The 15,410-nt window shown below is 40.8% G+C and overlaps 1 protein-coding gene across 12 annotated transcripts in view; it reads left to right on the plus strand.

Annotated features, from left to right (window-relative positions):
- The window catches only part of MARK3 (microtubule affinity regulating kinase 3), a 113,652-nt gene that overhangs the window by 15,035 nt on the left and 83,207 nt on the right, over positions 1-15,410 (plus strand). For 11 of the 12 annotated variants that reach the window (XM_043516761.1, XM_043516764.1, XM_043516762.1 and 8 more), the window contains one exon: positions 8,939-9,130. The exons of the other annotated variant lie outside the window; for it this stretch is intronic. In XM_043516761.1, coding sequence (XP_043372696.1) covers positions 8,939-9,130 — 192 coding nt within the window. The remainder of the gene's footprint in view (positions 1-8,938; positions 9,131-15,410) is intronic. 12 annotated transcript variants of the gene reach the window in all.

Below are 15,410 nucleotides of genomic sequence, written 5' to 3' on the forward strand. Positions count from 1 at the left end.
TGGGTTGGAAATGGAGAGGTGGCTTCTAAGATAGCCACCTCTGTGCAAGAGCACTTTAAAGATTAAGACTTTGGATTAGGGTACTGCATGTATCAAGACATGGAAAAAGGGACAGTTTTGTGATAAGGGCGCTGAACTGGAATTCAGGAGATATATTTTAATACTGGCTGTGCTACAGACTTCCTGCGTGTTCTCTGGTTAGTCAATCTCTCTCTGCCTCAGTTTGCTATCTGTAAGACAATGCAGTTCCTTAACTGACCATGATGTGAGGATAAAGTCATTTTGTGACACTCTGCTGTGGTAAGTGTCATAGAAGAGCCTTACATTTTTTTTAAACTGTTTCCACATATTTAACCAGTCATTTAAAAAAAGGTTAATTGGTAATAAAACCCTAGATCGGGTTAAAATATGAATGTTTTATTTGTGACTTTAAAAGTTAAATAGCCCCAGTCTGCCCTTTGCTTTCTGGTTGAAGGCTGGGGCTGTTACAGAAGTCCTTACTGGATGAAAACCAGTGGGCAGAACTGCATGTATTAGGTTGGGACTCTGCCTGTGAAAAAAACAAAAGCTTTTCTAAGGATAAGCTGTGTGGGAGGGAACTGAGAATCTGCTTGTGCTGATAGGTTAACAATGCGTTGAAGCAGTTGGTCAGGAAAGCAGCTTTTGAGCTATGCTGCTTGCCAGGGGAAGTGGGTAACTCCATTAGCAGATAGGAGATACTGTACTGCTTCTCTTCTCAGCTTCCCCAAGCTTTCCTGAACAAGCATGACTTTCTGGATCAATTACTCTCTGTACCACACCTCTGCTCCTTTGGAAATGCTTTGGATAGGTGGTAGGAGATTTCTTGTCTTTTTTTCGACATGTGGAGGAGACCCAGTGTAGCAGAAGGAACTTTGCCTGTTACCTTGTGCTGCCCTGATGACTTCTGCTACATGCATTGACAGAAGAGTACATGAAAACCACCTCTTCAACCACGGCATGGAGGCTTGGGCTATTAAAAAAATAATAATCATACACTCAAATTTAGTACAAAAAGTGTATTTTCATAGGAACTCATATTGAGGATTTAGTAGCCATAAACGTTGACGTTTTTTAAAAAGGTGATTTGATGATAGAAGTAAGAATTATAACTTAAAGGGTGGCTTTTGTCACCATCACAATGAGGCTTCATCTACTCTCAATATGCTGCTGCATCATTCCTCTTTAAAAAAAAAATTTGCATCCTAATTTAGCAAGTTCATTGAAGTTGCTGTGTGTAAAATTGCCCTAGTTGAGAAAATGAAAGCTAGTGTAAATCAGATACTTCAGGAAGATGGAATAGAGGAATAATTACCCTTTCATATGAGAGGGGGACTTATTTAATTGTTTAGCATTTTACAGCTCTGAAAGGATGCATAGGAATAGAATTCTTTGGTAATTGATATCTCTGCCTTTTGCATTATACCTGTACAGTGTCAGGCCCTCTGCTCTACCATCAGTTTCACAAGTAGAAGCGGATCTCATGCTGGAATTTATAGAAGAAATTATAGATGTTATTTTCTACTTGTGGGGGAATTATGCACCATTATATCTGTGCAGAATTCATGTTCCCCGCAGAAAAATGACTTTTTCACAGGGAAGTCACAAGAGTGATCACCTGCCCCTCCCCAGCAGCGTGGGCATGTCGTTTCAGGTGCCCAAAGCAGCTGGCAGAGAGGTCAATCACTGAGGGGTGAGGTGGGGCTGAGGACTCTCCCGCAGTGGCTCCTACCCTGCAACGGACTCAGCTGCAAGTACTGGCTGGGCTAGAGGCAGGAGATGACAGAACTTGCTCTTCCCCTGCAAGGAGTGGCTGGGTCTGGGTTAGACCCATCTCCAGAAACCTCCTCCAGCTGCAGGAAACTCTGTACCCTTCCCGCTTCCTGCCCCCATTACTCTTCAGCCACGGGGGGAGGGGGGAGAGGGAAGCAGTCACTGTATGGGGAGCTGCTCCCCCATCTTCCCAACCCCGTGCACCCGGATCCCCCTACACAGACTCCCTCCACTGAGCCTCACCCCTTGCACCCAGAATCCTTCCACCAAGTCACCCACACCTGAACCTTTGCCCCACTGATCCTCACCCCCTGCACCCTGAGGGGCCCCCCCGTACCACTCCCTCCCACTGAGCCCTAACCCCTCTGCATCCAGACCCCTGCACCCAGACCATCCCCCACTGAGCCCCTTGCACTTGAACCCCCATGATGATGAGCCCCACCCTCCCTGCACCTGGACCCACAACCCACTGAGCCCCAACCAGCTGCACCGACCCCCACTCCATCAAGCCCCACTCCCCTAATACCACTGAGCCCCCATATCCAGACCCCACCCCCGCTGAGCCACATCCCCCCCAGACACTTTTTCTGAGACACAGCCACCTTAATCTGGACCCCACTGCAGAGTCTTTTGTCCCTTCACCTGGAATCCGACAATGAGCCCCTGTGCATCCTGATCCTCCTGGCATCTGGTACCCACTGAGCCACCTGCACTGAGATTGCCCCACACAGAATCCTCTCACCCCACCCTGGATCCCCCTCCACACTTGGATCCTGCTGGGCTGAGCCTGCCTTCCCACACGTGTGTGCCTGGCACAGGGGGGTAGGGCGCTCGGGTGTTTATGGAGCAAGCCTGGCCCTTGTGCTGGGTCAGGATCGGGTGCAGCCTAACTGCTGAGTCAGTGTCCTAGGAGCGGGGAGGCTACAGGGTGGTCTCCCACTTCTGTGCAACCGGTGGCCTGTGCTCCCTGCTGCCATGCTGGAGCCTCCACATTTATTTACTGACCAATAAAAATTGTAGAATTTTAAAATATTGTGTGCAGAATTTTTTTTTTTTGAGGGGGGCCCTCAGAATAGGAGTAAGTTTCCTAACTCAGTGTTGCATCCCACCCAGGGGAATTCCATATTAGGCCTGATCTTGACAGCGAGAGTGAAGAATTAATCACTTGCACTTAAGCAACCACTAATTTTAGTTCTGTGATTTATTTGATTGCATTTTTTATGTGCAAACAGAATAATTCCAAGCCACTAATGTGAATATACCTGGTGCTGCAAATGGGTCAGTTTCACAAAGCTGAAAACAGTTGAGCCAAATCATTTGGGGGGAGAGAATATAAATAGAAAATTGAGAATGGTATATTAGGCACTGTATAAGAACGTTTTACTAGATGTCCAGAAAGCACCATTGAGAGAGGATACACAGGTTAAAAAAAACACAGCTTGTCTTAGAGGGGAAGTGAAAGCAGGTATAAAAAAGCGGAAATTGACACATGGATAGATATATCTAAATGGGGAGAGTGAAAGCAGTGAATATAAGCTGGGAATTGTAAAAATTGATGACATCTGTGACCTGCAGAATTAAGGACAATAAAGAGTTTCTTAAATATATTAGGAGCAAAAGGTATCCTAACAATTGTTTTGGTTTGTTACTAGATGGAAATGGTAGAATTCTCAGTAATAATGCAGAAAAGGTAGAAGTGTTCTATAAGTATTTCTGTTCTGTATTTGAGAAAAAGCCAGCGATGTATTCATGTCATATGATGTTAAAGCACTTTTCTATGCCAACAATAACATCCTTCTTAATTATATAGCAGGCACTTTTAAAATCAGCCGCTGTAGACAACTTGCATCCAGAGTTTTGAAAGTGTTGGCTGATGAGTTTAGTGGACCATTACTGTTGGTTTTCAGTAAGTCTTGGAACACTGGCTTTCTGTCTGTCTTCTGGAACAACCCAGCTAATTATAGGCCTGAATTGGTCCCAGACAAAATGATGGACTGTCTCAGATCGGACTCAATTAATGAAGAATTGAAGGACAGTAACATGTAATGCCTGTCAGCAGAGGGTTATGAAAAATAGAACTTGTCAAACTAGATTTTTTAAAGTGAGATTGCACGTTGGTTGATGTGATATAGTTAGATATCTGTATAAGGCATTTGACTTGGAACTTCATGACATGATTAAGAAACTGGAAGGATTCAGAATCAGCATTGCATACATTAAATAGATTAAAAACTTCTCTGACAGGTCTCAAAATGTAAATTTAAAGAGGGAATCAGTATTGAGCACATGTTTATAATGGCACCCCACAAGTATCCGTTTTTGGCCCTACATTATTTAATGTTTTTATCAATGAGCCGAAAGAAGATGTAAAATCATTACCAATAAAGTTTATAGATATTGCAAAGATTGGGAGACTGGTAAATAATGAAGAGAAGAGGTCACTGATACGGAGCAATCTAGGATGCTTGGTAAACTAGGCTCAGGCTAACAATATGTGTTTCAATACGGCCAAATGTAAGATCATTCACCTTGGCCTGTATTTTTTGTCCTTCACTGATAGGATGGGCAACACCATTCTCCAGAAACAGTGACTCAAAAAAAGATGTGGGGCGTCTTTGTGGCTAATCAGCAGAACATAAACTGCTCCCAATGTGATGCGATGGCCGAAAGGGCTAATGCAATTCTTGCATGTGTGTATGTATAGGGTTATCGAGTAGGAGTATTGAGGTTATATTACCTCTATATTTGGCACTGGTGGAATATTGTGTCCAGTTCTGGTGTTCACAATGAAGAAGGATGTCAATAAATTGGAGAGGATTCGGAGAAGAGCCACAAGAACGATTAAAAGATTGGAAAGCATACCTTATGGTGAAAGACTCAAGGAATTCAATCCGTTTAGCCTATAAAAAGAGAAAAGTAAGGGATGACTTGATCAGTACTTACAAGGGGACCAGAAATCTGGTAATAGAGAGCTCTTAAATCTAACAGACAAAGGTATAACAAGATCCAAGAGCTGGAAGTTGAGGCTAGACAAATTGAGACTAGAAATAAAGCACAGGTTTTTAACAGTGAACATAATTAACCATTGGAGCATCTTACCCTGGATTGTGATGGATTCTCCATCACTGGAGATTTTTAATCAAGATTGGATGCTTTTCTAAAAGATATGCTCTAGTTCAACCATTGGTTTTGGACTTGAAGTATGAGTTAATTCAGAGAAGGGTTATGGTGTGTGTTGTGTAGATCAGACTAGATGATCACAGTGATCCCTTCTGTCCTTAAAAATCTATGAAACATTATTCATTGCAACTGATACTTGTGCATTTGCAGCCTTGTCACGCCTGCAGTCCATTTGTGATCTCGTGCACATAGCTGAGCTTGGAGTGAAATAGAATTCTGCTGGCGTGATTCTTCCAGATCAGTGAGGATTGCTGGGGTACTGGTTTTAGGCTACCCCCAGCTAGAAGAGTAGTAGAAGCTGCAAGCAGAGTGAGGAATTGAAGGAAGAGGTGACTGGGATCTACATTGGAGGTTGAGATGGGCAGCACCAACAGTGAAATGACAGTGGAAGGGACACAAGCTGGGTGGCAAGAAATACTTGCGATTGGGGACAGTGTTTAGATACCCAAGTGTGAAAGGTGTGTATGGTGAACGTCCTGGGGGTTGGGGTGGACAGTATGGAGGATGCAGAAAAATATTGGGTAAGTGGAGAGTAGGAAAAACAGGGTGGGTACAGACTGATTTTTTTAAAGTATTTTTTAATTTAAATACATTTTAATTTTAAAAATAAACTTAATATTAAATCTGAAATTATGGCAACCCGTGCTAAAGCCTAAATTGTCTACAATCAATCATTAAAATAAAATGTAAAAAAATATCCAAGCGGTATATATTTGCCAAAATTTTAAACAGTCAGACTCCTGGTGGAAGTTAGTGGTTAACTGGTGGAAGTTAGTGGTTAAGCATCTGGATCCAGTGTGTGTTCAAGTGCTAAACCAGTTTTTGATAGCAGTAGCCTATTTTGTAGGTGCAAAGAGAATATTTTCTTCTTCTCAGTTTATTCTACTAGTTCAGTTCAAGGACTAGTCTATCAAAGTTGAGAAACCAATTGGGATTCAAAAAAGCAGAAAAGCTTTGTTTTCTTCTTTGAATCCGTAAATCAAAACGAGGCATAAGAAGATGAAATCTGTTAGTTCTAAAATCCTGAAGAACATTGTGACCAGAAACAGTTCAATTGACTACAGATAATCAATCTTAAATGAGAAATGTTATGATAAACTTTTTTCTTATGTATTCAGCATATTAAAGGTAGTTTTATTTAACTGATAATTCTGAAATGCTGGTTTTGTGCATGTTTCTTTGAATTCCAATTTCCATTCAAATGCTACTCAACACAAATGAGTAATATATTACACATTTGTCAGTGTGTGTGTGTATATATATACACATACACACAATCATTTACATTTTCTAACAATTCAAATATTAAGACTGAATGTATGTTAATTTATATCATTGCTTAAATAAATGTATATAGATATAGTATACCCTTTTGGTTAGCCAAAAGTAGTACTGAATTTATTGTAAAGACTATGTTTAGTTACAAATCAACATGTTTTAATGGTAACCTGGCTTTAGGAAAATAACTAAAAAAAAGTACAAATGCAAAATAATATTAAAATTTATGATTTAAGTCAAGGTTTCCTGCTTGCTGATTTAAATAATTATTAAACTCAGTGATTAAAATAAATCCATCCTCAGGAAAAGGAATGAAGGGAGGAAAAAAAACAAGGAAGCCATAATAAGGCTTTGTTTTATAGAGTTTCCTTTAAATCGTATATGAAAAAGAGATGGGGGGGGGGAGAAAAATGGAAAGAGGTTTCACCTCCTCACAAAATACCTGTTATTGACTTGATATACCAAATTAATTCAGACAACACAAGGGGACCCATATTATTTTATGCATCCAAGTGAGACTACATGGTGGGAAGGAGGAGAGAATTGGGACCAAAACCCAGATTCTCTTCCACCCTACCCTGCTGTGGTAGATGCTCCCAGCAAAAGCTCGCTGGTTTCAGTCTTGTCTGAGAAATGTAATTCAGGGGTTCGTCTAAAGTTGGCAACTGTGCAAGAGGATGGAGGCAGACAATTCCCATGGTACTAAATTGAACAGACTGATTACTCAAATGCATTGAATCTTCCTTTCCCATATAAACTTCTTAGATACATGCTAGTACTACTTCAGAATGAGCAGTTGATCCAAAGGCCTTGAAATAAATACCACCATGATAGAATTTGACAATTAAACTCTGACTGTTAGGGGTTATTTTCCAGGATACTTGAAGTTCTCTTTCTAAAGTTTGTGGCTATACAAAAATGTATTTCTGTTAGCATTGCAGCATTTCTGTTATAGCAAAGTTTTTGTTAGCAGAAAATAGCTTGAAGGTTCTTCATTCAACTAACAGTTAACAAATGATATATACTGTTGGCACCTTGCCATGAGAGAGTGCTACAGTATAAGTGAGTTCAGGATACAGATAATCAGAAAGTTGACAAAAGGGTTAAAAAAAAAAAATTCAAAGAATACTTTTCCATTTTTTTTTCCAACTAGAACTTGTTTGGGAGTATTTTAAAAAACTGTTTGAGGAGGTAGCAAACTCAGCCTGTGGAACAGTTTCTTTAGAGCAACCCCATCCTTCCTTATGTGACCCAGGGTGTCTAGGGTAGCCCACACTGAAAATGCAAGGTCAGAGCAGGCTGCAAAAAGGAGAGCAGATTCTTGCAAATTGGAGATGAACACTTTTAGATTCACCAACCAGTCACAAACTGTTCTCTTGGTCCCCCACACTAGTTATCAAGAAGCTGAAAAAAGAAATCACACAACCCCTTTTACTGCATTCCAGTTCTCTAGTTCCCGATCAACACCCAGGTCCAGTAAAGTGAGAAGTTATTTACAACTCTGCTCACTTTACAAAAGGTTCTTCTAAATACCAAAGGGCCAGCCACATTACCAGGTCAATATTAGTTTGGATCTTACCCAAAATATCACACTGCCAGCCAATCCTTTAGTATCTAAAACTAAAGGTTTATTAGAAAAGAAAAGAACAAGAAGAGAGTTGTTAAATTGTCAAAGCAGTCAAATACATACATGAAATTTCAGGGTCCATATATCAGATTCTTAACAGTATTGGTGAGTTTGCTGGCTCGAAAGTCCCTCTGGAACACATCCAAAACTTGGATCATTCAGTCTTTGTTCAGAGCTTCAGTTTGTATGTAATGAAGTTACTCCAGAAGTGAGGTACAGGATTGAAGACAAAATTGAGAAGATGCAGCTGCCTTTTATATCCTTAGACATGTGGCTTGTACTTCCTTTGTCCCAAACAAACTCGCAGCACATGGGCACTTGCAGTTCTCTGTACAGACTTGTCCCTATTGACCGGCTGACTCATAGGTGTATCTCTGCCTTCTCTCAATGAGTTCATTGTATGGCTGATTGCCTTTCATAGGCCATCAAGCAGGCTAGATAATGCTAAAGCCAATCTGTCTGGGGCATGTCACCCAGAAACACAGCACATATTTGAAGTACAAATATACAATACATATTTATAGCTTACAATACAAAGATGATATATACATATACATGTGATTATTATATTTAGCGAATTAAACTTTTCCACTGATATCTTACATGGCATATCTGGTAAGGTTCATTGCGATGGCAGGATATTATTGATACCAATATTATAAGTGTCTCACGTATTCCATACTGCATCAGACCATAGGCTGATTATATCAAAATCCTAAAAAGTACTGAGCCTTTGTACCTAATACTTTATTCAGTGGATTTTGTGGGAGTTCAGCACCTCTTTAAATTGAACCCTTAAACAGCAGTGTTGAATCAATACTGAAGTTGATCAGAGCCGCCTCTAACTGCTGCCATATAGGCCCATAAAGAAAGAGTGTGTGTGTGGATCAGATATACTAGTGACACCCAAAATGTGAAATTGTAGATTGCTGTAAAACAGAAAGTTCTCCAGTTCAGGTTAATTACTCAGTGATATGTAATGCTTCAGTACTTCATTATTGTAATTGATGCACTTGTTTTATTTAACACTGTATCTTAACACATGTATTATCTTTATCACAGCACACCTCTCATGGAGAAGGACGTCAAGAAGTTTCCTCACGAACTGGGCGCTCTGGAGCTCGCTGTAGAAATTCTATAGCTTCCTGTGCAGATGAGCAACCTCATATTGGAAATTACAGACTTCTTAAAACGATTGGAAAGGGGAATTTTGCAAAAGTAAAGTTGGCTAGACACATCCTTACTGGCAGAGAGGTAAAATGCTTTTGTTAACTCTGTAAAGCATGCTCTATTGCACTGGTTCTGAAAGCGCTCTTTAAATAGCGTTATGTGGAGTCCAAGAACAACACGGCATTTTTTGTTAGAGAGAAATGGATAAACCCCCAAAACTTCTATGCATTTGCTGGAAAGTAAAATGTTGAAAACAAAAATATAGAAAACTAAATTCTTGGCTTTTAGTGATTTACACAAAATGCTGTTTGTTAAAAAGGGCCTGTTTTATACTGGATCTTTAAGACATGTTTGTTAGCAAGTTGTCGTCTTTGGCAATTCTTCAAGGTTGAGGGTGATTTCTTTCACAGGTTTTATTTTTTATGGTGACTGAGGAGTCCGATTGTTGCCACAGGCTCGTTGGCAGACATTGCAGGTGGTGTTGAAAGTCAAGGTTGGGCCATGATTGCTGGGTGACAGTCGTCTGGCATTTTTCTGTGACTAGGGCAAGGCAATTTTCCTCAAGTGGACATTCCTTCTCTGACAGGTCTTCACCAGTTATCCCTATCCTGGGCTACTGCCTCCCAGTGTGTGGTGTCAAAGCCACATCTCTTGATGTTTATCTTGAGGGTGTCTTTAAAGTGTTTCTTTTGGCCTCCCCGTTTCCTTTCCCCTTTGGTGAGTTGGGTTTACAGCAATTGTTTTGGTAAGCATATTTCAGTCATGCACACAGAGTGCCCACTCCACTTCAGCTGGTGCTGGATGATCCGGGCCTCAGCACTGAGGATGTTGGCCTCTGTGAGGACACCGGTGTTAGTGCGGCGATCCTCCCACTTTATGTTGAGGATCTTCTGAAGAAAATGTTAGTGCTGGCATTTCAGATTTTTCAGGTGTTTTCTGTAGGACATGGGGCGCTCTACCAATTTTGCTGCCCCAAGCAGTCGCCGCTGAATTGCCACCGCGGGACACAGACTGCCGCCAATTCCCAATGCTGCCCCAAGCACCTGCTTGCGAAGCTGGTGCCTGGAGCCGGCCCTGTATAGGACACCCAAGTCTCACAGCAGTAGAGGAGAGTTGGGATTATCACTACTTTACAAACTAAAAGTCGAGGGTGTGTTCTGAAGTACCTGTTAAATAAATGAAGAATATTGAAATTTGCTAGTAGAATTCCTTTGCATATGCAAACAGAGGCAGAATATATAGCACTTATAAGCTCTTTGAAGCAGGGAGTCTTTGTGTGTTTGCACAGTGTCTTGCACAATTGAGCCCTGACCCATAACTAGTTTCCTAGGTGCTACTGCAATACAGTTAATAAGTTGTAATTTACATCTGACAGTTCTTTTCTGTGGAAATAAATTATATTCCTACTAGTAAATAGTTTATTTGCTATAGAAGGTGTTTCTTGTTGCTGTACCTTCATTATCAATAGCTAGTTTCAGTCTACTGCAGGGTAAAGACTTTTCCTTTTCAGCACTTCTTGTTGACTTAAATTGATGGGTTTGGAATGAACTTGGCCATTGTGAGGTTGAAGTGACCCTATTGGCCAGTATCTACAAGGAAAACTAAGTTGCTGAATGCAGTAGTATTGGGGATTTAATAGGTGGCGTTTCCATATCTGAGTCAATACAGAACCAATGGTACTGGAGCAATGGAGGTGTGTCATCTCTAAAATGGGCAATGGATGACCCATCCACCGCCTATCTCCAGAATAATGTTGGTGTCCTGACTTCCAATTTGGGTAATTACATTCTGACTACTTAAATTCACTTTGCATTATAATAATCATTATTTTATGTGCTAAGCTGTTGTGTAGTACTGCAATTTTCTGTTAAATATGGTTTAGAGAATGTGAATGCCATAGACTCCAGAGGTGGGATTAGCATGTGACAAAGACCCAAAATGAAGGATACCTTTTTCCCTTTGGTGTAAACCTTTTGTTTAACCTCAGTTTCGTGATGTTACATTTCTGAGAAAATAACTTTCAACAGTAAAAGTGAGGGACCATCATATTTGTGTGGAATTTACGTAATTTGGAGACTAAAATAAATGGCATCTCTCAAAATGAGGGACACTTAAGAGGTATGCTCTTGTAAGAGTAGCGTATAAAGTACTTTGAACTATTTCTGGAGGAAAGACAACATATAAATATGAGAATTCATCATCCTACTGCATGTATAATCATCGATACCATCTCTGAATGTCCTCCCCAAAGGTATTGCTTGGAGGTTTTTTTGAGAGCTATTGCAGCTATTTTTGTGGTCATGTACCATTGTTTTGGTCCTGATGTTTCTGAACTTTAAAAATAATCAGCATTATGTGCTGCTGGTTGTGCTGTACCCTCTTGCTGTCAGTGAGATATGCACTGAGAGAAATCCTGATTCCTAGTATGAGAGGTAAAAATTTTACTTTAAAAGCTAATTTACCTTTGAGTCATCCTCTTCCATAGAGTTTTAACATTGTGTGTAAAGTTTTATTGCCACAGTGAAAATACCTCTGTACACTTGAGTTCTGTATTTTAAAAAGCCCCCAACTACCTCATAATGACTCAAGAACTAAAAGGGAAAAAACTACTCATTCATGAAAAAAGTACATGCTGAAGTTAGTTACTAAAATGCTATAGAGACTTTTCAATTATTTCTATATTTTTTCCAACTGTTCAAGTACAACAGACCATAATAAACCATATTTTAAAGAGCTCAAAATAAAACTGAGGGTAAACATATTTTCAAAAGCATCTAAGGGACTTGGATGATGTCAGCTTCCAAGTACCATTTTTAGAAGTGACTTAGGCACTTGTCATTTAAATGACATATGTGCTTTTGAAAATGTTAACGCCAGCAGGTCCCAGAGTGTGAATTCATCCCATTTTGATCAGCATCCAATCAAGGAAAGACTCAGAATTATAATGGTATCTGTCATCTGCTGTGAAGTGGAACAATAGAGCCCAGGCCTGTACTTCATTCTCTCCTAATTGCAAAGAAATCTGCTAGGATCAGAAGTTTCAAATTGGAATACTTCAATAGATTAGCAGAAAAATCAAAATTAAAATATACTTGTACCTGCTTGGGTACCAAACGTAGGCAGTATTCCTATTTAAAGCAAGAAGAAAAGGAGTACTTGTGGCACCTTAGAGACTAACAAATTTATTAGAGCATAAGCTTTCGTGAGCTACAGCTCACTTCATCGGATGCATTTGGTGATGCATTTGGTGGGTTTTTCCACCAAATGCATCCGATGAAGTAAGCTGTAGCTCACGAAAGCTTATGCTCTAATAAATTAGTTAGTCTCTAAGGTGCCACAAGTACTCCTTTTCTTTTTGCAAATACAGACTAACACGGCTGCTACTCTGAAACCTATTTAAAGCAAGCTCTCCTTACTCCCATCTGACAATTCAACAGGAGAAATTTGTTTTATTTTGGAATGACCATGTTCCAAAACCAGTGCAGGTTTTTGCCCTTTGCTTTGGTTCTGTTCCCAGAGTATTTATGAAGATGCTCCTTGTTGTAGCAGCCATCAGGGAGGAAGGGATCCATTTCTATCTCCTCCTAGACAATCATTTGATCAGAGTACGATCTAAAGACTAGCAGAAGAAAACTCTCCATGAGCATTCCAGACTCTGGAGAAGCATGGCTTTGTCCTCAATCAGGAAAAGACTGATTGATTCTTCCATGGAAGATTCAACATTTGGGACTAAAATTGTGATGGTACAGGTAAGTATTTGTGTCTCAGGAGAGATAGGGAAAACTAAGAACACTAGTTCGAGCGGTTGGCAGTTTCAGAGGAGCGTCGCTATCCATTTGTTATTTCTGGATATGATGGTGTCGTGTATGTGTTCCCTTCAGTGAACCCAGGCTCACATGAAACTTCTTCAGAACTTTTTTCTATACCAAGTTTTATCTTGTCCAATATCAAATGTCCAACACCTAGGAGTAGTACTGAACTCACTCCACTAGTACCTGTGGGGCAGCAGATTTACAGAAAATAGTCATCATGACTGAGGGCCAGCCTAGAAGGTTGCAATGCCCATTCACGAAACTAGAACAATCCTATGATCGTGGGTTTCAAAAGAGAGAGGAGGCCCATTGTAGATGTCTGGAGCTTAGGGTGATGCGGTATAGCGCTGCTTCCCACCATGAATAATGGTGGTTGGTAAGTATAATGGAGAAATGTCTGCCACAACTTGCTTACTTGTAAGGCCTCTGTCTTCAGAGGGAGGCACAACTGCAGCCTCTCCTGAATAGAAAGAACCTGGGAAGTTTAAATGTCATTGAAGACTGGAGCAGCAGGAGGAATATAGACCAAACAAGGTGGAGGATTTTTCTGCAGGTTTCCATAAACCTGACAAGAACATTTGGCTCTCTAGTGGCAGTCCTGGTTTGCTTCCCTTCAGTTTCAAGGTTCTCAAATTTTTGCCCATCAGAAGGACCCAAAGGTCAAAGCAGCAGGTGTCCTGTCTTAGTCCCAGCACCAGAGTTCTTATATGCTTTTTCCATTGCTTCCTTCTTTTACTGAGGATTAGTCATTAGATCAAGAGGGAGAAAACAATAGTAATCTTAGTGGCACCCTTTGGCCAAAGAGGCAATGTTGTCCCAACCGAGTCACTTCAGCAAAGAGATTTCCCTTGTTTCCGGTACACTGGAGGGATCTTTTATCTCAAGGCTTAGTATTTGCGTAGTGGTTCCTGAGAAAGAAAGAGAGGATATTTGGAAAAGTTCATCTCCACTCTGGTAACCTCACCATGATTCCTTTCTGACATATGAGAGGGCATGGCTGATATTCAAAAGTAATGGTATAAGATCTACAACACTCCTTCAGCATTGACCACAATGTTTGGAATTCTTGCAAGTCGACTTTGTATCATGGGTATCAAGAGTCTCCGTTCTGAAGGGCTGACTGATGTTTTGTCAACCATACTTAGTATAACAGGTAAGACGAGGGTTTTATCTCTTCCCCAGGATGTCAGCTGTATCTAGGTGGCAGAATTTGGTTTTTATCTTTTTTTGTAATTTTGATCATTCATATTGATTTTTTATCTTTGTGTTTATTTTTAACTTTTAATTTTCACAGATGCTGGAAATTAAGGGGGTGTAGGATTAGGGTGCTGGTGGTGACAGTAGGGTTGCAAAGGGCTTTCAGCTCAGCCAAAGGACCCGAGATACCCCCTGGGTGCAAGGTCTGGGGGAGGTTGAAGTCCTGGCCCAGCAGAGCAGAGATCCTCAATCAGGGCCATGAGGAGGAGGAGCCCCCAGCTGCAGGGACTGCCACCCTACTGCTGAATGGCTCCTACCAAAGATGGGCCCTCTACTCTTGGTTGTGAGTGAGCGAGAGGTGGTGACAGTGGGGCTACAGAGGGTGCTCTACACAGCTACTGGGCTGGTTTCACTGGATCCCTGCATACACTAGGTGTATGAGAGGCTGCACTTGCTGACTTTTACTGTTGGATTTTTTTGTTGATTTGTGTGTCCAGTGAAATTGATGTTTACTGATGACTGGCAAGTCAAATCCTGCCAGCTTACTGGTATCAGAGAGGTATTTCTTTGGTGGCAGTAGTGCCATGTGTATAGAGGTGAGAGGTGGACTTAGTTTACAGGACCCAAATCCGTTGAGCCTTTATAGGTAGAATCAAGTATCTTTCAATGCCACCCAGAAACTAATTGGAACCTAGTTCATGTTGGAGAACAAATTTAATCTGCTTCCTGCAGGAAGCACCACTTAATCAGACATCTGCATTCTATGCCATTTCCAGGTGGTCTTGAGGGGCCAGCCCCATGTACAATATGTTAAAGTAATCCAATCTACAGGTGGATCACTGTGCCTCCAGTCTGTATCCAAAAGAGGTTTCAAGGTGTAAATAGCCTTTTTATCTAGACAAGTGTAATTTGACTGATGTGATGTGAAGACAAAAATATGTCTTGATCCCATGCAAGGTAATGAATCAAAGGAGAGAGACTTATTACTCAGTGCGTTTGTAGGGTTTTTTTTTCCGAAAAGGGATGTTTCAAGATTTCATAATAGAATTTAACCCCAGAAAATGGTAGTGAAACTGAACTTTGGCTTTTCACAACATAGTCTGTAGTGGAATGTACTACCCAATCTCCCCCCCTCCCCCCAACATTAAAATTATTTTTTGTAGTCTACTGCTCACCTCTGTCTTACATATAAAAGGAGGCTCAGAACAAACTTGAATCTGAACATTTGAACTGTGGGAATATTGAGATGCTGATCTGGTTCTGAACTTCAGAGTTCAGGCCTATGTCTGCATATAATGACCTCTCTGATAGTGAAGGTGGTTCTTCAAGTGCTGGTCTCTGTGTATTCCACTATG

Source organism: Dermochelys coriacea, chromosome 6 (assembly GCF_009764565.3).
Source record: "Dermochelys coriacea isolate rDerCor1 chromosome 6, rDerCor1.pri.v4, whole genome shotgun sequence".
NCBI lineage: Eukaryota > Metazoa > Chordata > Testudines > Dermochelyidae > Dermochelys > Dermochelys coriacea.